This window comes from Daucus carota, chromosome 5 (genome assembly GCF_001625215.2).
Source record: "Daucus carota subsp. sativus chromosome 5, DH1 v3.0, whole genome shotgun sequence".
NCBI classification, from domain to species: Eukaryota; Viridiplantae; Streptophyta; class Magnoliopsida; order Apiales; family Apiaceae; genus Daucus; species Daucus carota.
Window position 1 is genome coordinate 18,742,568 of NC_030385.2, and position 26,494 is coordinate 18,769,061.

The 26,494-nt window shown below is 33.8% G+C and overlaps 2 protein-coding genes and 2 long non-coding RNA genes across 5 annotated transcripts; 2 read left to right on the forward strand and 2 right to left on the reverse strand.

The window, feature by feature from the left end:
• Window positions 1-4,014: 4,014 nt before the first annotated feature.
• Window positions 4,015-6,286, forward strand: LOC108221919 (uncharacterized). The gene is made up of 4 exons (XR_001806882.2): window positions 4,015-4,172; window positions 5,099-5,151; window positions 5,608-5,684; window positions 5,784-6,286. It is a non-coding gene; the product is annotated as an uncharacterized LOC108221919 (long non-coding RNA).
• Window positions 6,287-7,431: 1,145 nt separating this feature from the next.
• LOC108221918 (uncharacterized) lies at window positions 7,432-10,670 on the reverse strand. 2 transcript variants are annotated; one of them, XR_001806881.2, is made up of 3 exons: window positions 10,454-10,666; window positions 9,746-10,130; window positions 7,432-8,486 (listed from the first exon to the last, which is right to left on the reverse strand). It is a non-coding gene; the product is annotated as an uncharacterized LOC108221918 (long non-coding RNA). The 2 variants fall into 2 exon arrangements; XR_001806880.2 differs by having other exon boundaries at window positions 9,746-10,670.
• A 2,062-nt stretch (window positions 10,671-12,732) lies between these two features.
• Window positions 12,733-14,754, reverse strand: LOC108221423 (pentatricopeptide repeat-containing protein At5g56310). The gene has a single exon (XM_017395302.2). It carries the CDS (start codon window positions 14,459-14,461, stop codon window positions 12,884-12,886), a length of 1,578 nt encoding a protein of 525 aa, XP_017250791.2. The 5' UTR covers window positions 14,462-14,754; the 3' UTR covers window positions 12,733-12,883.
• Window positions 14,755-23,885: 9,131 nt separating this feature from the next.
• LOC108221899 (flavonol synthase/flavanone 3-hydroxylase) lies at window positions 23,886-25,996 on the forward strand. Its single transcript, XM_017395757.2, has 3 exons — window positions 23,886-24,508; window positions 25,162-25,489; window positions 25,619-25,996. Exons 1-3 carry the CDS (start codon window positions 24,042-24,044, stop codon window positions 25,829-25,831), a joined length of 1,008 nt encoding a protein of 335 aa, XP_017251246.1. The 5' UTR covers window positions 23,886-24,041; the 3' UTR covers window positions 25,832-25,996.
• Window positions 25,997-26,494: the final 498 nt, after the last annotated feature.

The following is a 26,494-nucleotide window of genomic DNA, read 5'->3' on the forward strand; positions in this document are numbered from 1 at the left end:
GAAGCAAGTGGATGCTCTGGAAGGAAATGTCTATATCTTAAACTCTAGAATGGATGAGATGTTGCAGCATCAAAGAATTCAGACTGGACTTCTTCAACATCTTCTTCTTGCCTCTGGTGTTTCTCTTCCTAGTCCATCTACACTTGCTGCTAACAAAAAGGGGGAGAAAGAATTACCAACTCCTGCAGAATTGATCAGCCAAATTCCTCCTCCTTTCCACACTGAAAGAGAAAAGCAAAAGATTGAAAGGATGAAAGAATTGGACTCCATTGCAAAGAGAGTGGCTCAACTGGGCAAGAAATCTTCCACATCTTCTACAGCCACTACTGCTCAAATCTCTTTTCCAACCACAACCACAATTCTCAGGGTGATTACACCTGAGATTGTTATTCCCTCCAAGACAGAAAAGGGAGAGCCATCATTTCTGAATGAGTTCAAGCCAATTCTGTTTCCAAACAATTGTGGTTACTCCAGGCCTGGAAAAGACTCAAGCTCAATCTACTTTCCACTAGCCAGACCTGACAAAAATGAATACAAGCTTTTGGGCCAAGAAATCAAAAGTTATAAAGATTGTGCAGATGTGGCCTTAAAGGCTCATTTTGCCATCATCTACAGAGAAGGCCAGAAGCTGTTTATTGGAACTGGCCATCCTCATTACTCATATGCAAAAGCTGAAGAGGTGGCCAGAGAATGTGAAAAAGAGGAGTTTGAATCCCAACTCTCTTTAAATCAAATAGAGGTGGATGAAAGGTTTGCTATTGAGCTGGAAGAGGAGTTGGCAGCTGAGTTTTTAAATGAGAAAGGATTGCCTCTTGAATCTTCTCCAAAGAAAAAGAGAGTCAAATCTAAAACTAAGATGCCTGAGGCAGCCAAGAGAAGAGAAGAAGTGCCAGAAAAGCCTATCTCAAAGCCTTCTTCTCCAATCAAGGATACCACAGTAGTACATCCAGATGTCAACTTCCATGATGAGCCAATAATGCCAAAGGAGGAGCCAATTGACTTGGAAGATATTCCAATTCCAGCTTTTCTTGTCCAAGAATCTTCCAAGCCAAAGAAGAAGGTCAAGTCTGTGGCTAAGAGGATGGCTAACCCTTCTAAACCTCCAAAAGAACCTGAAAATCCTGATGACTATCTGATCATTGCTAACATTGAAGAAATTTCTGAGTTGGAGCTGGAGCTGGATGATCTTCAAGAAGTAAGAGGAATAGAAGCAACTTCAAAGTTACCTGAAAGATTGGTATTCTCTTACAAAAACAAGGGTGATGTCATCTGGCCTCTTCACAGAGTTCTGAATTCTGAGGGATTCAGTTCTCTAACAAAAATATATGGATCTATGAAGAGGACTGGAGGATTTACACCACCTGCAAAGCAAATGGTACTAAAGAGAATCCTTGAGATCAGGAAGGAATGGAACTCAGATGCTAGTCTACAAAGAAGGCTGAAAATTCCCTACACTGGAAAGAAAATTCATCATGAACCTACTCCAGTCATGGAATTTAGGGACAATCAAGGTGTTAGGAGATTTTTCAGACCTAAAGATCAACTCAAGGTTGCTAGCTTGAATACTCTGAAGACTCTCCAATCCAAGCTCAACAGACAAGATAGTGATGAAGAATGGTTCTACAGGATCTTTCAGAAGCAGATTAATATTCTTGAAGAAAAACTTAAGTCCAGAAGAAGAAGATCTTCTAGGAACAAGTAACTGCTCAGTCTAGAGGAGCATAATCATCTGTAATCTTTTCTAACTCTTGTATTTAAATTCTGCATTTTATTTTATTAATGTTTTGTTATCATCAAGTGTAGAATTTATGTCTGCATCTTCTCCAGTCATAAATTGGGGGAGATTGTTAGGAATCAATAATTTTTGATGATAACATAAACATTTTGTAACATGTCTTACTTAGAATCTTTATCAAATTTCAGTTGTAATTGTTACATTTCTTGTCTTTGGGAATTATCAACGGATGGGTAGAATAGGATGGCTAATTGTAAATATCCAATGCCATGTAATTTTATCTAAGTGAAGGATATTCAACTGATGAGATGTAACTGTTCAACTGATGAAGACTGGATGATGTTTCAACTGATGAGAATCAAGCATTCAACTGAAGACAAAGTGTTCAACGGATGATGCTGAGGAATTCAACTGATGAGACTGGAACAGCATTCAACTGATGGAGTTTGTAATTCATTCAACTGATGAGCCAGGCATTCAACTGATAAAGTCAAGAGCAGTTGAAAGCAACCAGAACTTTCAACTGATGAAGCAAAGAGCAGTTGAAAGTGACTAGAGCTTAAGTCTGACAAATCACATGGATCGAATTACACTAAAATAGACATGGAAGCCTAATTAGGAAAATAAAGAAGAAGCAGAAACATACTTATCTCATGCAGTGCAATCTGGATCAAATCAAGGTGATGGTCAAAGATGAAGACATCTCAGAAAGCATGCATAAGACAAAGTTGTGCAGCATTGTTTTTAGATTAGAGTGCATTTTGTAATCTAGCTAAAAGCTTTGTAAAACTTGGAGTATATAACCAAGTTAGTAGCATCAGTTGAACTTGTTCAAATTACTTAAAAGAAAAATCTGAGAGTTAGAACTTGTTTGAGTGATGAACCAGCAGCTGTGCGAATTGTAAACAATCCACAGATTCTTCTATATAAAATCTCACGGGTGGATCATTCAATCCACCCGTATTTTTAATACTTGGTGTTTTTCTGTTTACTGTGTTCTTAGTGTATCATTCTTGAATCTTTTAAATTTGTAAAAGATTGTATTCAACCCCCCCTTCTACAATCTTTCTCATAGTTGGTGTAAAATAACATGGGAGACATGGGAGATGCCACTGTCCCTGATGTGGATTAAAGAAGAAGGCTAAAACTACGCAGGAATTTTGTTATAGATTTGTAGATATTGCTAGTTTTCTCTCGTGTTAATATAATAAGTGGGTTATGAGCGAGCATGGAAAAACATGCTTACTCCTTCTCCACCCGAGAGCCTTAAGTTGGTAATGCCCCCTGCTGTAGTTGGTTCCCCTGCTGTGGGTTGTTGTTTTGAGCTGGGGTCTCCTTTTAATGAAATATATAATCTACTTATCAAAAAAAAAAGTACTAAACAAGCTCTATTCCACCCCGAGTCATTGTCTAGGGGAATATTGGTTGTTATTTTTTATGGCAAAATAAAACAAAAGGGATGATCTTGTATCTCTTGGTACACACCACTTGAGGTATTTCTCCACTCATTTGCAGAAGTGTCTCTTTTGTGTGGGTATAAGTGTGCCTCTTTTACTTAAATTTGTTGTGATTAAAAATTGGTTATACGTTTTCTATTCTTTGTGTCATGTCCAAAAGTTGTTCTTAAATTAAAATAATTTCTATGCATTTTCTGTGCTGTTAATATATGGTGATCTAAACAAACACTAGTACTTATTTGTTTATAATAACTTGGAAGAAATGTATAATAACAAAAAGCAAAAATTATGAAATCGTTAGTGGAAAGAAAATATTAACACTTATAGTTATAGAGTTACTACTAAAGGCTAGTACTTGTATAAACTTGTCTCTGTGAATTTATATATTGAACACACTTATACACGATAGACGACATGTTGTTGTTTCTCCATCAGTTTTTATAATTATCCATGGAGTTAAAACAACAATATGCAACTATTATAAATTCACTACACCATAGATTGGCTATTGCAACCATATTTTTAAAATTTTATCAAAAAACATTGCTATTGAGAGATGAGTTCATCTAAATGGCAAGGGTTTTTAATGGCATTGCAATAGAGTTTAAAAAAGTTGCCATAGAAGTGAAAAATATTGGTAGGAGTTTAAAGTACATTCTATTACAATGCAGTATGTACACGTTGCAATATATTGCAGATTTTGGGCCTAAATTTAAGCGGGCTTCTGAAAAAAGAATGAAAAAAGAAGCGGGCTTTCTATTATTTCTTTCCTGGCTATCAAATAAAAAACTACAAAGAAAATAAATAAAATCAAAAACGAAATAGAACAAAAACAAAACTCAAAGTCGGCTTCAGACAAGAACAAACAAAGCTGAGTACCGGAGATACTACCAAGCGCTCGGAGCTGTTTGGAGCTAGATCAGCTGTGTGGAGAGACGATTAAAGCTGTTAGGAGATTGTTAACAAAGTCGTGCGAACGGGTATGTATTTTCCCAAAATCTTGTTCCCCCGATCTGGTTGGATTCTTGCTTGCTCAAATGTGTTCATTCTTGCTTGTTTTTCTTATAATCTTGCTTAATTGATTTGTCTTCTTTCTTGTTTGTTTTCACTCAACCGAGTTTTATGGATTTTTTTGTTAGGGTTTATTTGGGTTCCTGATTTTACATATATGTGTTAATTAGGGCTAGGTATGTTATGATTTTACATATATGTGTTAATTAGGGCTTCTAGGTATGTTTATTTGGGTTTTTGTGTTTGTAATTAGTCCTGGTAAAGAATGTGGATGAAGAATATATTAATTTGAGTGCCCTGTTTTCACATGTATGTGCATGCCCTGTTTTTCAGTTCCTAGATTTTGTATTTGTGTTTTATATTCTCTTGTTTGTCTACTTGTATTTTTCGTACTTGGATAATTAATAGTATTTTAACTATTCCATGAGACATGGAGTTGAAAAGGGATAAATCTCGGCTTGCTGAAGAGCAAATCCTTAGTGCTAATCTAAATATAAGAACAGTATGCTGCACTGACTTTTTATTTGAATAAGTTGGGCTAAATACAAAATGAATTTGGTCATGTGTGCTATGTATGTTTTCCTACAAACAAGTGCTTGGTACCATTTGTTTTTAATTTGTATAATTGCAGACTATAGTATGCAGAACATGATAATTCCGCAGAAAGTTTGTAAGTGGTACTATCACCCGAAACATCAGAAATAATCTGGTTGTTGGTCTTGCGCTTCTTGCCTTTAGCAGTTCAATAATAGCATATATCGATCAAATTTATTATAGAGAATCGAAGGATTCAATGTGAAAGCTCTGACCATATATACCTGCCCTAAACTTAGCTTATACTATGGATTTATTGGTTCATGTACCATTTTATTCTTGTTGATCTTACTTGAACTAGGTTGACCTTGATGATGATGATGACTTCCTTGTTATTGCATGTGATGGGATATGGTAAGTCATCTACTGTGGCCTCTTTTACATCTAACTTTTAAGTTCTACAGAAAGTTGTGGATGTTGTAGATAGTGGATTGTCGAGATGGTATATATATTTACTTTTGTTATTGCTAGAAGTAGGATTTGTCCTCACTTTACTTTCTTGCAAAGAACTTGGTGGAAAGTGTCAGCAAGGCAACCATAAAATTACCCTTTGTCCCGGGGGGGCTAATCTCTTGTGGTAATTACAAGATGGTAGTTCATCATAATTTCCCTGTTATCCACTCCTTAACCTTTATACTCCATCTTTAGATGTCAAACAGCCAACAAAAGCACAATGGAAACATCATATTAGTAGCTTTGAAAAGATATGATATGCTAATTGACAACGTAAAGAATTAAACATGTTTAATTTGTTTTTTTAAAAAGTAATGACTTGCGTAACTTTTTTCTGCTGCACTATTTTTATGCTAGAAAACGAAAAAGAAGATGCCTGAGGCCCCGGAAAAGGACATATCTACCCCAAAACTTGCAAGAATCCTACTGATGAGGTACTATATTAATATATATTAAATTGTATGTCGCAAATATGTCAATACCATGAATTGTTAAATTTTGATTTACATTTTGCTTATTTGGATCATTGGTAGGTTGAAAATGATGCTGAAAAAAATAGTGAGAGAGTGAAGCGGAAGAAGTTGAACTGGACTTTAAAGGTCATGGACCAAACTGGTTGCTTGGGAGGACTGGACTAACAAGAAAAATCAAGAAAGCTGCCATGGAAAAGGAGAAGACAAAATCTGCAGAAGTACTATCAAAGTTATCTGCTCAAATGGAGGAGAAAATGAAAAGAAGTTGGAGAAGATATTGTGAATATTGGCTGAGGAGAATCCAATAAAAATATTTTGGTCTGTGCGTGTAATTAACTTAAGAACGCACACATGTGCAAACTTTAGCCTTATTTTGCTTAAAGTTTTGCGTTTCCGTTAGACTTGGTTATGTGCACATGTTGGAACAGTAGTGATAGGACTATAGCACTACTTGTTGACTTTTTGGATTAGTGGATGTTGGATCATGTTTTGATATACCAATTAAATTTGGTGGTTGTTAATGAAATGTAAAGGTCATGCCAATTTTTTTTTTGTTGTAAATTAGCGTTATTGTAGAAGGGTAAATAGTTGCTATATAATTCAAATTGGTTACTAAAAGTTGTTACTGCAACAAATATAACAAAACCTCATTGCAAAACAGGATTGTCGTAGATCCTAGGTATTGCAATGCTATTATATGCATTGCTGTATTATTCAAAATGTTGCCATAAGCTGATTTTGCAACTGCAAAACTGTGTTGCAATATGGCCCCAAATTAGTTGCCATAAGACCCTATGGCAACCAGACCAAACACAACGCCTAATTTTTTCGTATTTGTTGCCATATACCTTATTGCAATGGATTTGTGCTATATAGCAATGGTTTTTTAGAGTTGCAATAGCCAATCTATGGTGTAATGATTGTTTTTATGACCTGCACGCTATATACAACAATAAAATTATAATATGCAGTTCAGAGGAAAATTTGCCAAATTGAAAGGGAGAGATTACTACTGCTAATTCAAAATGTTCGCCAACTTACATAAGATACAATTATTTAGCGCATCTCCAACCATGTGAAACCCTTAGCTAAAAGTCTAGTTGGCATGCCAAAATTAAAAAATATAGCCAATCGCGTGAAAAAATGCAACTCCAACCACAGTCATCCATTGTCTATAATTATAGCCATCCCCCTATGGATGGCTATATTTGTCGAACCACTACAGATCTGTAGTGAATTCCACGTCATCTCCCGCAATTTATTTGCCTCCTTCTCGCTGATTACAAATTATTTATTACCATCACTATACCATAGATTGCATTTAGCAACCCCTGAAAAGAGTTGCTATATTATAAAAAATCATTGCAATAGAATCTATTGCAATGATTTTCAAAAAATCGACCGTTAACTTTGCCCCCGTTGCCATAGGGCCCTTTATGCAATAAATTAACACATATATTGCAACAAGTTGAAATCATTGCCAGAGCAACATATTGCAACAAATTTTTCTCTATAGCAATGACATTTAAGTCATTGCTTTTGTTTGTTCTTTTATTGCAACAAAATTTGCAACACTTTTCTCTGGTTTAAACATTGCCATATAGCACCTGTGGCAACAAATTTTGGTCCTAATGCATTGTTATTTAAATGATTTACAATTGCAAAAACAACCTCTAAGGCAACATTATAGTCATATATTGCAACAGTATGAATAAAAAAATTTGACATGACCATTTCATAAATATATTAAATCCACCATTAAAGGTTCATTACAAGAACATCCCAAAAACAAAACTAAGAATGTCACCCACCACAAATCTAACCATGCCTATACAACCACAACCAAGAGCATTACTATTGTTACTGACATTGGTACAAACAATCCTATCAGTCTAGAAATTTAAATAAAATACGCTAATATATTATTACACCAGATTTTTTATCAAAAAAATCAGTAACAAAAGACGTATCATATCAAGCCCATCGTCATCGATTATTCCAAGAGGACCAGCTGTTGAGGATTCTGTGGAAACCAGCTCCCAATTAGATTGTTGAAAGCCTGGTGCAGAGCAAGTTCCTCAACATTAATTTGGTAGATTGTGCAAGTCATACAGTTCTACACAAGGCTCCAACCAAATCTGGTAGCATATTCGCACTAGTGCATGGTCTTCTAACACAAAGTAATAGAAAATGTCAAGATTGACAAACAGAATAATCAACCATAACAAGATTACCTTTTATTTTTAAACATAGTTAAATATTAATTTAGTAGCCAAACAAGCTACCACTTTGCCTGATCAGATGGAAACATGCTGAACGATCAGTGAAAGAAGCAGATCCTTGCCTTTACCATCTTTGACAGCATATCCATCACTGTCATAGTATATATTATAACGAGCTGACCTGCTAGCATTTACATAAACTCAACACAAGAGCGAGACACTGGCATGTCCCCAACCGTACAGAGATAAGAATTTATTGCAAGCATCCCTGAACAAACTTTTTCAAAAAAAAAACAGTTCACATACATATTGTTCTCCCCTTGTATATCTTTGTGGTATTAAGCATCACTATGAGAACAAGTAAAACAAAATAAAGATGTTTGAGGGTTCAGTAGTTGGACTACTAATACGAAGATAATTTTTTTAGAAACTTACTTAACGCGATAGGCGCCAAACTGATATGAAAGTATCCGGAGTTCTAACATGCTGTCATGATTAAAACCAGCAGCACGCGCACAGGTTGTGGCCATGTCCGGCTTAACTGCAGCAAATTAGCATTTCCAAAATATATAATAAGCACCCCAAGCATAATTAGGACATTAATGATGGCAATCTAATATTACAGAAGTAGTTTGTTGTTCAAATACCAAAATAAACATTTTATGAACCAGCTAGAACTGAATATATTTTAATAGGTGTGAAACAATTAAAATATAGTAAACAGATGTGCTTTTCTATTCTAAACAAATATGAAACTTCCTATAAACTATTATCCTATGTAATCCAGGTGCCATACTAATTCAATGGTGCCCAAGTGAGTATGGAATCACTTAAAATGGACCTAAAAAATTTGTATTAATAACAAAAGGTATCTCGTATAGGTGACAATAGTCAGGTGACAATAGTTTGTACTCTGTACCCCGTTAAATGTCTGTGAATTAGTGCATTAATTTTGTCTATGTGAGATAGGAATCTTGGCTCCTAGCCTTTTATGTTCCGTACTTCTGTGTTTAAATTATCTTTGATCATGTTATTGTTCTACTGCTTTTTGGCTTATCATTCTACAGATCATGCTGCAACTAAGCATTACATGGTTGATCTGTGTATTTTATATATATATTTCCACATGTTATACTTATACATGGGGTCATCTTTTATAAAGATAATATTCAAGGGTTATAAAGACATTGATTAATTAGGCAATGTACTCCTAAAGTATGGATTCCCGAGAAGGTAATTCCAAGTCTATCATCAAATATATAACTCAAATGCGTCTTTTTCTTGCTAGTGGAGGCTGGATGAATGACTTCAGTTTCTGTATTAATTAGAAATAATTTTTGTCTAAGTACTGGTTTCTGACACCATAATCAGATCTGCCAAATGTAAGATTAGAAATTGTACTGAAATCTGCCAAAGCAAATGCAGCACAAAGCTAACGAGATCTTTCTGATTGAGGAAACATTTTATGTTGATTTTTTTTGATATTTTGGTCCACTGAAGTGTGGTGCAGGGCTGGTTTTGGTTTGATAATCTTAGAAGAATAACGCAGCTACTTAGAAAAAGAATAAACACATTTACAAATGCAAAATCCTTAAAATGTCCAGTAGACACTCTAATTTTTCCTTTTGTGTTGGATTTGCGGAGCAAATGTAAGATTGGATTACAACGTAGATGATGAAATCAGACGTAAATCTACTGTTGTGACTAATCTAGAGTTTAGTACATATTAAACAGGTGATACTGCAGCAAATGGTGAAAGTACACAACTCATATCCAGTGTAAAGCAAGAATACAGCATACCTTGTTTCTCATGTCATAAACATATGCATATATTTCATTTTTTTGCTCTTTATTTTCTTTCATAACTCCGTCTTGCAGTGCCAATTTAAATTTCAAAAAAACTCCACTTTTTACTAGAAATTAGGAAAACGTCTTCGGCACCTGTAAAAGAAAAGCTGTACACAACAAATAACAAGCATAAACAACACCAAAAATTTCAAATTAGTTTAAGTAAAACCAAACTTGGGCTGTCCCTTATACTTGCAGCCCTCTGTGTTTAGGTAAAAACTGCACTCGGGCTGTCTGTTGAGGAAATTCATCGACTATCAGCTGGTGCCGAGGATATGCCAAGGATTAATTTTAGCATCATTTTTGTACACCTCGTATCCTCCTCTCTTTGAGGAATCTAATAAAAGCAATTTAAGCTCTTGCTATCAGATTCATAAATTTTCCACTGAAGCCGAGATCTATAACTTTCAACGCTTTTACGAAATCATCATATAGGAAAAGGATATGAATAAGATTCATGGAAACAAGACTATTACGAACTCTTAATTAAACAAACCTATAACCTAATTAAGAGCATAAATCTTAATTTATCGAAAATTAGACCCAATTAACAACAAATAATCGACTATACACATGTACAAACTCAATCATGTACAAACTCAAGTAAATACACATCTAAATCAGTACATACTCCGAGTTATTAGAGGAGGAAGCTAATACCTCTCTATCGCTTACTTTCTTTCATCTCTTTGGCCTTCTTATCTTTTGCCTTCTTCCTCTCTCCATCGCCTCTCCCCCTCCCCCCACCACGCTCTCAAGCCTTCTTCTTCTTTTTCTTCAGTCGACATCTCTCACTCGTGCCTCTCTCTCCCCTCCCACTCTCTTTAGTCTTTTTTCCCTCTGTCGACCGAGTGTTGACCGAGTGTTTGTGAGGAGAGGTGGGCTTTTTACTTAATTTTAATTAAGTCGGCAAATTATTTAATTTATCCCGCCTCTATATTTTCATTGGCCCGCCAATATTTTTGGCCCCAAAAAACATAATCTATTGCAATGATGTTCAATAACATTGCAATAGACTATTCACTCTGAAATTTGTAACGAAATTTTTATTCTATTGTAACGGTTTTTTTTGGCATTGCAATATACTTATTTTATTATCTCAATTGCAACAATTTTAAAGAAATTTTCTTTTGAGTGGTTGCTATAGCCAATCTACGGTATAGTGCATATTAAACTAATATATTCTATTTATAACAATTTAGATATTAATAATATACTATTTTTAAATTATAACCAACCAATATAGCCAATATCATTAAAGCACAATGTCTTACAGGTTTAGCAAATTTTACATAATGTATTGCAGATCCAATTTAGCCAACGATTATAGCCAACGCCATCGGAGATGCTCTTACATAACTTGAACAACCTAACTTACATGACGTACACAACATGTTTACAAAAAATTGAAAAAATAAATGTACATTACATCAAAATAGATAAAAAAAGTCATTCAAGATTTTTTTCCCCATGCGTTACCACTAGTTGTCTCGTTTAATTCCTTTTTCACTATGTATACTGGAGCACTGATTTGAGTAAGTAGTAATCCAAGTCATTCAAGATTGTTTTCCCATGCGTGGGAGCTTATAATTGCTATTGACATCATGTTTTAGTATCTCTGTCATACAAATCATAAGTGATAAGCATATGTAATTTAAAGTGTGAATGACTGACTCCTTCATATGTTTACTCTTGTTGCCACCTTTGTGCTTACTCTGCATATCAGGATGGTTAGAGTTACTTTCCATAACTTTGAAATTACTAGCCTAATGAATTCATATTTAGTGACAATTTGTTTGATCATTTCTTTTTTCAAGCTTGTCATTGTTGTAATTTGAAACTAGATTACGAAGATATTCCTCAATCTATTTCCTTTTCCAAGACCATAATACTGGTCATCGGAATTTCTCTCAAATCTGAAATTGGGTCTTCATTTAAATCTGGAAGCATGAAAGCAGTAGACATTTTAGTTGTACTCTGAATGTTATATTGTACTTAGTCAATAAAAAAGAAAAATAGTTTTAAAAAAATAGTATATATATAGTCCAAAATAGGCCAGGTGATATCCATTGATTACCTCATCTCTAATCAATGCACTTTTATACTTAATTGCATTAATATATCATTTATTACTTGCTGATTTGTCCTCCGTGTCCAGATTATTTGTATATAAATCACTGTGATGGAGGGAGTATATTATAATATTGTGTTTTTGTTCACATATGTTTTCACAGAAGTGAAGCACAAGAACAACACAGCTACGTGCTTATGTTTTTTATTTAAATTTATTTCTTGTAAGCACTAGTTCATATTCTATATGATATACGTATATCAATATATATTAGTTTATATTCTATAAGATATATAATATAAATTATCTTATCATGTTGGTAAGAGACAGTTGGTAAGGAACTACTCCCTCCGTTCTAAAATATCTACCTTTTGACTTTTTGGCACGCATATTAAAATGTTTTGATTATACAATTAAAAATATTATTTTTGAATTTTTTTTTTCTGAATAAAAATATTATATCAATACTTTTAGTCACAAAAAGAAATACTTGAAAATAATATTTCTAGATATCTGGTCAAAGCACTTTAAAATGTGTGCTTAAAAATCAAAAGACAGATATTAAAAAATGGAGGGAGTAAAACATAGATCATTAGTGACTAGAGATGAAACTTGACCAAAATTCAATTGTATTTTTTTATTCTTTCATTTTGTGCTTTAATGTTTTGGTTAAGGTCAACAAGCTATTTGCAGATGGTTTTCCAGTCACCAAGTTATCAATAACTTGATAAATTTGAGCGCGATTGGATAGTCCACATAGTGGGTTTATCTTCTGTAAAATCTCAGGATACCGACACCCGGATTCGACTCTCGCTCACTCCGATAAGTATTAAAACAGATATTTATTTGTAAGACGTATAAGTCTAAATTGTCAAAAAATTAACTTGATAAATTTTTAAATGTGGTAGTTAGCATATACACCTATTCACTCCCTGTCTAAAGTATACATTTTCACAAACTATCTGGATTATTCATGGATTCAGATGAACTAGGGAGTTTTGAGTTGATATAATATTTTTTTAGTCAAAAACATCAGTAGCCTCAATATTAAACTGTCCATAAACAACGTGCAGAAGATTATATATTATATCAGCTTGAGGGTGTGATCTGTCTCCTGCAATGAATTCATTAAGTCTGTTATTCACTTCAATACAACTCCCACCTGCAACTTTCTTAACACCTGTGTCCCTCATCATGTTTCTTGTTATACCAGCCTTTTTCCACTTTCCAAAAGAAGAGTATATATTAGACATGTGCGAATAGTTACCGGAATTGTGTGGCTCCATCTTGAGAAGATGTTGCATAGCTTCTTCCCCAAGTTCAATATCCCCATGAATCCTACAAGCAGCAAGAAGGGATCCCCAGATAGCTGAATTTGGTTCAAATGGCATATCCTTCAGTAGTTGCCGTGCCTCCGCAAGGCGGCCAGCACGTCCTAGTAGGTCGATAATACAGCCATAGTGCTGAACTCTTGGTTTGATCCGGTATCTCGGATACATTGCTTCAAAATAGAAACGACCAAGCTTAACCAACCCAGCATGGCTACAAGCAGAGATGACTGCTAACAGTGTGACACTATTGGGACGCACCTTACTCGTTTCCATACGAGAGAAAATCTCAAGTGCTTCTGCTGCAAGCCCATGCATTGCTAGTGCAGCTATAATGGTCGTCCATGTCACAACACTCCTATTATCCATGTTATCAAAAATCTCAATTGCCTTGTGAACGTTTCCAGATTTTGCATACATATCAATTAACGCATTGGCAAGTGGTATAGTTAAACATAATTTGTTATTATTAATATAGTTATGGATCCAGTTCCCCAACTGAAGCGCGCCCAACTGGGCAGCAGCCGAAAGAGCAGCCAGCATTGCAACTTCATCAGGCTGGACACCCTGGAGCTGCATTCTCCGAAAAATGGTAATAGCTTCACTTGGTCTATTGGCTTGAGCATATCCCGAAATGACACTAGTCCAAGTAATAACACTCTTCCCATACCATCCCTGCGGCATCTGCTCAAACAAAGACAAAGCACTATCAGGATGACCAAGTTTAGCATACCCAGCAATCATAGCATTCCAAGACGCAGCACCTCTAAATAACATTCCATCAAACACTTTCCGTGCATCCAAAACACGCCCGCATTTCAAATACATCTGTATCAATGCTGCAGCCACATGATCATCCGAATCCAACCCATTACAAACAGCTCGACAATGAATTTTTTTACCCGTATTCTCCCCAACAACAGCTTTCAAAACGAAAGAAAAAGTATAAGAATCAGGGTTTAAGCCCATGTATCGAGCCTGGTCATATACTAAGATGGCTTGTTCTGGATAAGAAACAAGTAGAGATTTAATGATTGAGTTGTAGAGATAAATGTGAGGCTGCTTATGAGATTTTAAAACGGAACAAGCATAGTTAAAGAGTCCTAGAGTGGAGCAGACTTTGACAAATTCGGTGAAGAAGAAATTGTGTCTGTCTAAGCCTGTTGTAACCATCAAGGCATGGGTTTGGTATATGTGCTTGGCTGAAGAGCATTGTTTTACAATTTTTTCAAGCAGTTTATGCCTCTGATAGTAGTAGTCTTGAACCATTTCCTCTCAATTCAAAAAAAAAAAAGATCATAGTACTGTTTCACAAATGACACTTGCAAGTTGAAAATGGAAAGATCAAACAGAAATTTTAGCAGAATTAAAGAACGAGGGGTGAGTGACTGTACATAATTTTGGTCCAAACTAAAATTTTGGTCCGGTTCGATTCGGAGAAAAATGAAAATTTGGTTTTCGATCTATTCGGTTTGGTCCGGGACCGAACCGACCGAATGCTCACCCTTAACTATAGCATATAAATATTCATGCTCAGATTTTAACAAAAAAGTTTTTCTAAATTATTGGAGGTGGTTGGAGACGTTTTCTCATCTTATTAAAACTCTTTTAAATCAACTACCTTACCCAATATTTATTAGGTCAGACTTCCTGAACGATTTCTAAAATCATTCTCCTCTCTACATGCTTTCTAAACGTTGAGTCAAACATTCTCAACAACGTTCATGAAGTTTAATTTCAGTAGAGCCGTTATATGGATTAATATATAATCAACTGAAATTTTTCATGAAAAATAACACAACTCACATCTTGGAAATATCCATACTTTTTCTACTAAGTTTGAGTGCATACTATCTTCATATCTAGTTATAAAATATTATTTGAGTTGTGAACTTATTATCTCTAATATTCATAAGTTGTAATTGATAATTACTGAAAGTGAGCGGGGTTCTTGGATAAGAACAAGGGAGCTAAGTAATATAGTCACAGTAGTTTTGAGGTGCATAGGATTTAAGTAACAAAAGAATTCAAGGAGTGGAGTTCAAAGAATTCAGAGGTTCAGGAACAAATTGCACAAGAGAAGTTAGTGTCGAGCGATTTACAGTTTGCTCAAGTAACATCAAGCTACTTTTAGTGACTGGGAAAAAGAAAGTTATATTATTATTCTGTAATTGTCTTAATTTTCATTAATAATATATTTTCTTATCAAGTTAGTAAGTGACCAGGACGTAGACCATTAAAGGCAGGGGTCCAACCTGGTTAAAATTACTCGTGTCTCTTTTACAATTCTGCACCTTAATGTTTTGTTTACTACATGCATAATAACTTAACATAATATCTGCTAAATTGAAAACAGTAAATCATTATTAACGATAGACTGATTTAATAACAGTCAACTATAACAGTTCATAAAATTTAAAAATTGTTGGACCAAGTGATTGTCAAAACATAACTTATCCTCTTCGGAGACGCTAATTATTTGCTTAAAAAAATTTCATTTGTTTTATCATAATATTAAAATTTCTTCGAAAAAGATGTAATAGGATATACTTGTTATAATATATAAAATTTTAATATGTACAAACCTTACAAAATATATAATAGTGATTTATTCTAAAGATATTTTAGAACAATATTTATATATGGTTTTTTAAAACTTTTTTACTAAGATTTTAAGATCTAGTTCTTTATTAAAAAAAACCCTTAGTTATGATCAGAGGTGGCAATATGATTTGCAAAACTATTAAACCAACCAAAATTTGTGAATTTGGATCAATATGAAATCACATTTAAGAAAATGAATTTGGCTTGGTTTCTAAACTCACATTTCTCACGAGAAGCCAAAAGCTCAAACCACAAAATCAACTCACACACCCCACACATACTATTGTTGTATATACTATTCATTATATTGTCACTTCAGTGTATCAATTTTTGTTCAATATAATACTTGTTTTTACTTATTAAACTAGTTTACCCACAATATAAACTAAAACAATGACCACATTTATTAATATATGGTTTAGAAATGATTTTAGTTCATTTAGCCAAACTAAATCCATTTTATGTGAACCAAAACCAAACCAATCACACATTTTACCACCTCTCGTTATGATATGCAAATATTAATAATCATTAACACTGGCAACGGTGACACTAACAAAAATAATCGAACAACAATGTTTTATATATATATATATATATACATATATATATATATATAGACACACACACACACACACATACTAGCCTTTAACCCGTGCGAAGCACGGACGAGTATATAATTCGTAATTTATTGTTTATAATTTAAAATTTAAAATTATCTTAGTATTAATGAATTGAAACATCTATTTATAAGTGTTTTTTAGTATTAATATATATTATTAATAGTAGTTTCAACTAATTATAAATTATATTTAAGAGGATAATAATAAAATTTTTATCTTGTAATACATGATGAGTGTTTTTAGTATTTGAAATTGTTTAATAAAATAAGAGAAAACTGCACTTTGTGTACCTGCACTTAGGGGCGTCAAGCACTTGCAATACTGACTTTCCAAAACTATCATTTGCTATACTACAGCTTAGCACTTTGTGTATCGCCGTCATATTTACACTAACACCGTTAGTTTTTCAGGGTATATTTGTCTTTTCAACTGTTATATATATATATATGCATCAATTTTTCCCAAAAATACAGTCCCCAACTTCATCTTCGATCCTTCAGATTATCAGCATATACTTGCAATATACATACAGAATTTAAGTATATGCTTGATTTGCCATCATTCTTTCACTGATTGGATCAATCATTTCTTGATTGTATGGGGTAAGTACTGATATCTCTTTTACCATCTTTGTGTATGTATGCATTTATTAGTCTTCTGATGAACATGGCGACAATTAGATTCTTTTGGTTTGACTTTTTATAGAAAACAAACATTAACATTGTAAGTACTATCCTAAAAAATGCTTGGCAGCAGCAACCATGTTAGTCAGAGCAGGTTTGACTACAGAGTACTTGCGTGTCTTGAGGCCACAGTCAGGGTTAACCCAGAGAATATTGCTTCCAAGGACTCCAAGTGTCTTGTTGATCCGTTCAACAATTTCATCCTTAGATGCGACTCTTGGTGAATGGATATCATACACACCAGGGCCGATACCAGCATTGTACTTCACTCCCTCACGGAAAACTGAAAGAAGTTTTTGATCTGATCTGGAATTCTCGATAGTTATCACATCAACATCCATGTTAATGATTGAGCCCATAATTTCATTGAAGTTGGTTCCAAGGACAACTAAAGCCCTTCAATAAAGTGATACAAAAACTATAAGCTATTAACAAGAAGTAGAAACTATAAGCTTTCCTGTACAAAGGTAACATATTAACAAGATCAATTTTCAAGGACAACTAAAGCCCTTCAATAAAGTGATACAAAAATTCTACAGCCACAATTCAGCATTTTTTTGTAGTATAGCAAGTGCTAGTTTTGGAAATGCAGTATTTCAACTGCTTTGACACAAAAAAAATGTTCCTGAAAAAACTAACGGTGTTAGTGTAAATTTGACGGCGATACATAAAGTGTTAAGCGGTTAGGATGTGTAGTATAGTAAGTGATAGTTTTGGAAAGTCAGTATTGCAAGTGCTTGACGCCCCTAAGTGCAGGTATACAAAGTGCAGTTTTCTCATAAAAAAAGAGTAATAGACCTCCATATGACTTCTAGTTGTATAAAGAGAGCTAAACCAAAAAGAACATGACCAAACCAAAAATTTGTACAACTACAAATTATACCCATGTTGGCTTATTATAGTATAGTATAGATATATTGCTACACACACACACACACACACACACACACACACACACACACACACACATATATATATATATATATATATATATATATATATATATATATATATTGCTATATATATATAGAGTCCTACTCCAGTGAAACCAAATCAGCCTAAAAACTAAAACCAGTTTCTGGACAGTTTTTTATCACTATTTTTAACTACAGAAATCACAAATTTGTACATAACATATCACTAATTTATATATAGCATATATGCGAATATAAATATAAATATATACACACACACACACACACATATATGCAACGTATATGACCATCATCTTCACCCAAATCGTAATAATGGACCTCTTACCACCATTACCAGACGTTTCTATGACTTGCCACCATTGTCTATCATCACCAATAGTTACATACACTTTCCATCATAACTTACAAAACTAACGACTACTTCCCATCATCATACAACTTCTCTTGCGGCTTCCTACCGCCAAGAACCTTCCTACGGATGAAATTGATCATCTATAATTGATTATCAATAGTTTAGATAAGTAGATTTTCTCAATTTTGATAATAAAAATCGTTGTTTACATACTGTATAGAAACAATGATTAGTGCAGTATAAATTAGTGATACCCGTAGTTATAAATAGTGGTAGGGAAACTGGTTTCTAGTTTTTAGTTTAAGAGTGGTTTCTATTTGATCATGAGCCTCTATTTATATATATATAGGGAGCTATTCTAGTACAAACTTAATTAATCTAAAAACCTACAAACCTAGTCCAATCCAATAGCAAAGCCCAGTCCAATAACAGAACATCCCAATCCGTCAGACAAAACAGTCGCCCATGAGACAAATTTAAACAGCGACAAATTAAAAGTTTATAATTAATATTATAGTTAGATACACCTATACATACATTACACTTACGCTTCTCTGCTCTCGCACTGTTTATCTTCCTCAGACAAAGGTACGAATCGCGCCACACAACTACGGATCGCATTTTCTTTCAATTACTCACTGATTTCTTCATGTATTTGACAAAACGGTTCAATTTCACAGCGAAATCGAGCACCGAAGTCGAATGGCTTCAATCACTGAAGTCGAATTAAGCAAAATCAGTTTTAAAAATCTTCAAAAGGTACAATCCTATGCTTTTTTAGTGATTTAAGTTAATAAACAAGTGAATAAAACTTTCATAGTGATTGCATGTCAGTATAATGATGATTCTAGGGTTTATTTTTAATTTTTGACAAAAAACTAATTGTTTATCTTTATGTTTCTCTATAATAGCAAGTAGATCTTATTTATTTGATTGTGAAAGCATAATTTAATGGTTAGAACTAGAGGACGTATGTTCACTTTTGTTTGCGAGGAGATTTTGAAAATTTCTTATGATTGCATACTTTTTTTATGATTTGACTGTTATTGAATATCACACTACTAGTGATTGTATTTTTCAACACATTATGTGTTAGTGATTGTATTTATCATAAAATTTTCTTTAATTGCATACTTGTTTTTTATGATTGTAAGTTTCGGCACATTATGTGTTAATCACTATCTTCTGACTCAATTTATGTTAGTAATTATTTGTTTATATTTTAGTGATTGTCATGCTAGTTGTGAATAACAAATTGAAAGTATTAGGTTCTCCTATTTAAACTCCAGTGATTAAGAGCTATATTATAGTAATTGAACAGTCTATGTGTGTTTTGAGTACTAAGTTGATCAGCCCAAGCTAATGAGAATTCAATAATTAAAATAACATAGTTGTTAATTGCTAGTAATTTTATAGCCAGATGTATACACACATTAATGTCCCTTAAGACTATCAGAGGAGGATAATTGTAACTTAAAAAAATCTATATTCATATAGGAAACTACTAAGAGTCATGTGATTAATTTTGTACTTTAGGCTTGTATTATAGTGATTAATTAACTTATAATTATCATTGTAGTCATTCTAGACTTGTTTTGTAGTGATTGCACGCTCTTATGATAAAAACAGAGTATACCATCACCTTAGTGCTAGCACATATAGCATTACTACCATATATGTTGTTGATAATTTTGTTGGTGTCAAAACATGTAACTAAATATTTGGTGGCATTCACTATGTTATTAGATTCAAAACTGTTGTTATGAACTTGAAATTTCTTTTTTAATATGATATAATACTATATCTGCATAAACTTAAATGGCGTACACATGTGCAATATTATGTTCATTAGTGCATAAACTACAAAATTTGATGTAACTTTTTGATTCTATGTTTGTGTTATAGTGATTGTAGCCTTTTATTACATAGTCATTGTAACCTCTAGTGGGACTAGGTTGAATGGGGGCGAGAGTGTCCCTAGGGGCATGATGACTCTTAGGGGACGGGTGATGACTTCTAGGGCGGGGGGATGATGACTTTTACAGGGCGGGTGATGACTTCTAGGGGGGTATGACTTTTACAGGGCGGGTGATGACTTCTAGGGGGGATGATGACTTTTACAGGGCGGGTGAAGACTTCTAAGGGGTTAACTAATTTAGTTTTTATTTTTTGGTTTTTGTTCCAGTTGTTTATAGTGGTTCTATACACATTGAAGAAGTTGAAATCTGTTCTGGATGAGTTTATAAAGGAATTTTGTAATGATTTGTAAAATACCCTGCTTCTTGTGCAATACCAATTTGTTTAAAAACAACATGATATTGTGCTCTGTCCGTTTTAGTTGATTGTAGAATTATATATTATAGTGATTCTGATAAGAAACTACTATATATTAAAGTCCTGTGATCCTTTTTTTAACTTAGCCATGTATAATAGTGATTGTAGGCTTCCCATGGTCAGCTCCAATCAATGATGAAGATGTAAGAATTACTCCAACTTTTATACTTTTATTATCCTAGTCAATAAAGAAAGTTGTCTAATAATAGTATATTTGTACTTAATACTGTAGCATGGCCAACAAAATCACATTATCAGACTCCGAGTCAAATATAACAATGTGATTTTATCATCATCACTGAATCAGAGGAGATCAGAAATCATAAAAGTGGGGAAAAAAATATATATTGATATGGCGTCAAAGAAACTGATCAATTTTTCCATCCAATCTGCACAAGCGTCTCAAGAAGAAGACATAGCAGCAACTACTTAACCAAAGCCTGCTAAGAAGAAGATAGTCAGATTTGCAAAAAACCTCACCAGCAATTTTAATGAAGTCCAGAATGACAACCAATGATTGTTTCAGAAACTAATGATTGTTTCAGCAACTACTTTTGATGAAAATTCACAACGACCACTCGACAAGCAATGATTGTTTAAAGAACTAATTAGCTTATTTTTGTGAATACTTTTGTGTCGATTATTACTAAAATCCACAATGTGGAAAATTATCTATGGCATTCTAGCTTGGTTATTGAATTTTTCATGATGCTATTGTCCAATGATTTTAAAATGTTATACAAGTATCAATCTTACTTTTTACTTCTTTAGATCTAGCAAATTTTAATTCAGTAATATGAGTAATTTAACTTATGCTACTAACACGTTCTAAAATTATATTATGTGCTTCAAATTTTACTATAATATGTACAAAATCCCAATTCATTGAACTGCAAAATACAAACTAACTACTAAAAAACATAACTACTATTGTCAAAACACGACTAAACTTTAGTGATTGGGACTCACATTCTAGTGATTACAACATCACATTTTAGTAGTTGGCCCATATGAATTTAGTGATTCCAGAAAACATTTACTATATAATCCATAATATTCTCATTCATATGAATATCAATTCTCAAACACTAAAGTAATATCAAGTTCATACTAAACTACTGTACATTATAAACATAATATGACCACTTTTCCAACAAACTTCTCTTCAATATGCGATTTCATCAATCCGTGCTTTCTTCTTCTTCTTATCACATGTCCTAGAGTCATGAGTAGTTGCACCACACCCTCTGCATTTTCGTACTCTTTTTTTTTTGGCTTTCATAACTGCCTTTTCTTTTTCACTTATTCTTGCAAATATTTGGTGCAAGAATGATGATATCCCCTGAAGGTTGCTCACCAATCACAGCTGCCATGTAATCCTTTTTCGTAAAATTCATGCCATTATTGTCAAGATCAGAACTAAGCCGAGTCACAACTAGAACCTGCATCCACATATGAATAACCATTAAAAGCAAAAACTACAAACACTACTAATCAACTGCATAACAATTAACAAGCTATATTATATTATAGTGATTTATATTATCAAACTATAATTATTGCAGATTTGTATTATAATGATTGTACATTTATATTGAACATATAACAATGATAAACTACAAAACAAAACACATATCATCTAAAAAAAAAACAAAATAAAAGACTAAGACATAATTTCAAAACAAAGCACACTAAACAAAACAAGTTCAGATGTGACCAAAACACAGAACAAGTCCAGATTTGACAAAAACACAGCACAAGTCCAATAATAAACCAAAGCATGAACATAAAAATTATCACTGAATACCCAATTTACTAACTAAACTCATCTAATATACTAGTAAAATTCATATATCATTAACAGAAATTAATCATTCACAGGTATGCTAATTGAATAAACACAAAACTGCAAGTTTCACACACAACTACTAAAATCAGCATCTCCATATCTACATAGTTAATCACACACAACTACTAAAATCAGCATCTCCATATCTACATAGTTAATCACACACAACTACTAAAATCAGCATCTCCATATCTACATAGTTAATCGAACAATAAAACTAAAGCAATCACCTTGATTATCACTGATTTTGATGAGATCTTTTGTTATCATCGTACACAGATTATAAAATCAACACCTCCAAAACTGTTTTTGATTTCGATTTCTACAGCTGGCGAAGATGTGGAGCAAAGAAGATATAGCATCGGTAGACGAAATTTACGCGAGAGAGAGGATCGATAACACCGAGAGAGACAATCGTTAGCAGCGGAGAGAAGAGATTTCAAAGAAAATCTATTAGTAGAGAGAGAAACATTTGAGAGAGAAAGTTATATCCGTTAATGGCAGCTGATCGATAAAATCTCTGTGTTTTTCCTTTTTTTATATCAACTAAATGGATGGCCAAGATTAAAAGCTGCTAAATTATAATCAAAGGTGCTGATTAGTTTTTAGTTTTTACAAAAATTGGGGTTTGTATTTGATCATCCCCTATATATATATATATATATATATATATATATATATATATATATATAATCATTACATTGATTTTTACTAAAAATTTCATATCTCAATTTTAAATTATCATATACACAAATATATTTTTATTAAAAAGATTAAATTTATAAAATTATAAAATGAAACATATTATTAAATGACTGGTATTATTCTTTAATTTATTATTTTTCTAGAAACGACTAACTTAATTTGTTATAAATTCATTCATGAGAATATAGACCATGACAAAAAAAAAATTATAAACCAATTTTTCTTACCGTTTAAGCCAAATTAGGCGTTAAAGGTGCCCGTTTCTGAAAATTACTATTCAGATGCTGATTTTTGAAAAAAAATCCTTTGGAAGTACAGCAGCAGTAGTAGTAGTAGTTGAATTGAGTGGCTATGCCAAATGCAATATTCTGGCAGAGTAAAAAGCTCATGTACAATTCAATTATTAGATAATTTGTGTGATGATGTTAATTGCTTCCTTAAAATGAATTCAAAAATGAATTGATATTTCTTCGGACAGTGACAAAACTAAGGGTGAGCGTGACAAGATAAATTGCAGTAGTAGGTGGATTGAGAGGCTGCGATTTATATAAAGCTCACGTAAACTACAGTTCTGGTACTTGCACAGATCAAGCTGAGAACCACAAACAGTACACGTCAGCAGGGTAGGTTTGCCAATACGAACACAACAATTATGTGAAAAAGTTTGTTACAAAATTTGCATTACATTATTTCTCAGAATTTCCATAATGAAAGGCCTATAAAAAGGAAGAGAAACCAGAAGTTTTACATAAGGAAAAAAAAAGATGGAGGTTGAGAGAGTGCAGGCCATTTCAAAGATGTCCAGCTGCATGGACACAATTCCGTCAGATTACGTAAGGTCGGAAAATGAACAGCCTGCGGCGACAACAATGCAAGGGGTTGTCCTTGAGGTTCCGGTGATTGATCTTGGATCAGCAGACGAGGAAAACGTTGTGAGGTTAATCACGGAGGCGGCCCAGGAGTGGGGAATATTTCAAGTGGTGAACCATGGAATACCGGATGAGGCTATTGCCAAGTTGCAGAAAGTTGGCAAGGAGTTTTTTGAGCTGCCACAAGAAGAGAAAGAAGTGATTGCTAAGCCTGAGGGATATCAAGGAGTGGAGGGTTATGGTACAAAGCTACAGAAAGAAGTTGGAGGGAAAAAGGGTTGGGTTGATCATTTGTTCCATATTATTTGGCCTCAATCTGCTGTTAATTACCATTTCTGGCCTAAAAATCCACCTCTTTACAGGTAATTTCACTTCTGCTACCTCTTACATTCATAAAATTATAACAATTAATGTCTTTTTATTATGGTTTTTCTGGAAAAAAATTCTGTTCTAGAACGCTACAACAATTTTCGCACCCTGCAACAAAAAGTTCGCGACTTAGCGGGAATATTCCGTTGCTAAACCCGTCGGGATATATAAGCGGCAATATTTTGCGCCAAAGTTAGCGACATCAGAGATCCGTTGTTACCTATTCCGTCACTATTTTGTCGGGACGGCAACACCGGAGTTTTTTAAAATTGCATTCCGGTGGTAAATTGCCGTCAGTAAACCGCTAGCAAAATGTCGTTATTACTCATTGTCGAATCGCCTATTATAAGACGTTATTACGTTAGCAGTTAACGACGGATATGTTTCCATTGCTAAATTCAATTGCATTACTTTGATTATTCTAGTAGTGGAAGCTGGGTTCAGGAATTTAATAAAAAACTAAAAATAGACAAAGGTCTTGGAGGAAAAGGTATGTTAAAACTAAAAAAGTAAAAGGTTAACATTAAATTTGCACAATTTTACCCGATGACATGAGTAGTGAATTGTAGACTCTGTTTAGTTTGTCCTCAAATCTATATGAATATACAGTTGCCTTTTATAGAAGTTTCATGTAAAATATTGGCAGAGAAGCAAACGAGGAATATGCAATAGCATTGAGAGGGGTAGCGGATAAATTGTACGAGGCCTTGTCTCTGGGGATTGGCCTGGAGAGGCATGAACTGAAAGAAGCCTCAGGCGGCGATGATTTGATTTACATGTTGAAAATCAATTATTACCCCCCATGCCCTCGTCCAGATTTAGCCCTTGGAGTGGTGGCACATACTGATATGTCCGCCATCACCATTCTTGTTCCTAACGAAGTTCAAGGCCTCCAAGTCTACAAAGATGACCACTGGTATGATGTCAAGTACATTCCTAATGCACTCATTATTCATATTGGTGATCAGATAGAGGTAACTACTTATCTTAATACTTTTCATATCCTGGTTTGCTATTGCATTCATAAATTTTTGAAATAATCGAGTAAAATTGTTACATAATAAGATGAGAATTATGTTTGTCTAATGTTGTTGGCGTGACAGATTATGAGTAATGGAAAGTACAAGAGCGTGTACCACCGAACTACTGTGAACAAAGACAAGACAAGAATGTCATGGCCAGTGTTTTTGGAGCCTCCACCAGAGCTGCTAACTGGACCAATCTCAAAGCTTATTACGGACCAAAATCCAGCAAAGTTTAAGACCAAAAAATATAAGGACTATGTGTATTGTAAACTCAACAAGCTTCCTCAGTGAATAATACATCTGGGTTCATATGTCCCAGAAGGCTTGTGGGTCTGGGAGGAGGGCAGGGACAAAATATTGCAGTCTATATAAATATAGATTGTGAATACTAAGGCAAGTTACTCTGTGAGGGTCAAAAATAAATTGTCATGATTATAAAAAATCTACCTTAATCAATTTTCTCTTCCATTAATATTCTATTTTTCTTTTGTGCCCACTGCGTTAATTTACAGCAACCAGGAGAAGATTTTTTGAGTAAGAATCTTAAAACTTACATCGTCAACTTGTACATTTTATAAGTTGATTATGATTTATGAGTAATTGAACAAAGAAAATATAGAAAACAAACAAAATCAGACCTCTATCTCATGAAATGCACAAATATTTACATTCTGCGAGAACCAAGAAGAGGCCTGTAATGACCAAAATTATCTCTTCCTGAGAATAGGTGAGTGATGGTGTTTGTTTTTTCTTATCCTTTCTTTCTCTCTCCTCTTTTCCTTTTTATCCTCTTTTATTCCTTAGTCATCCCCCTTTTTTCTCCTTTTCTGCCACCTCAATAAGTCTATGGCCTTAAGAGTAGGTGATTGGCCTAAGTCTCTTTCACAGGCAGGCAGCTGAGTCATGGAAAGGCAGGACAGGTGTAGTCACAGACAAGGGCCACGTGTCTCCTGG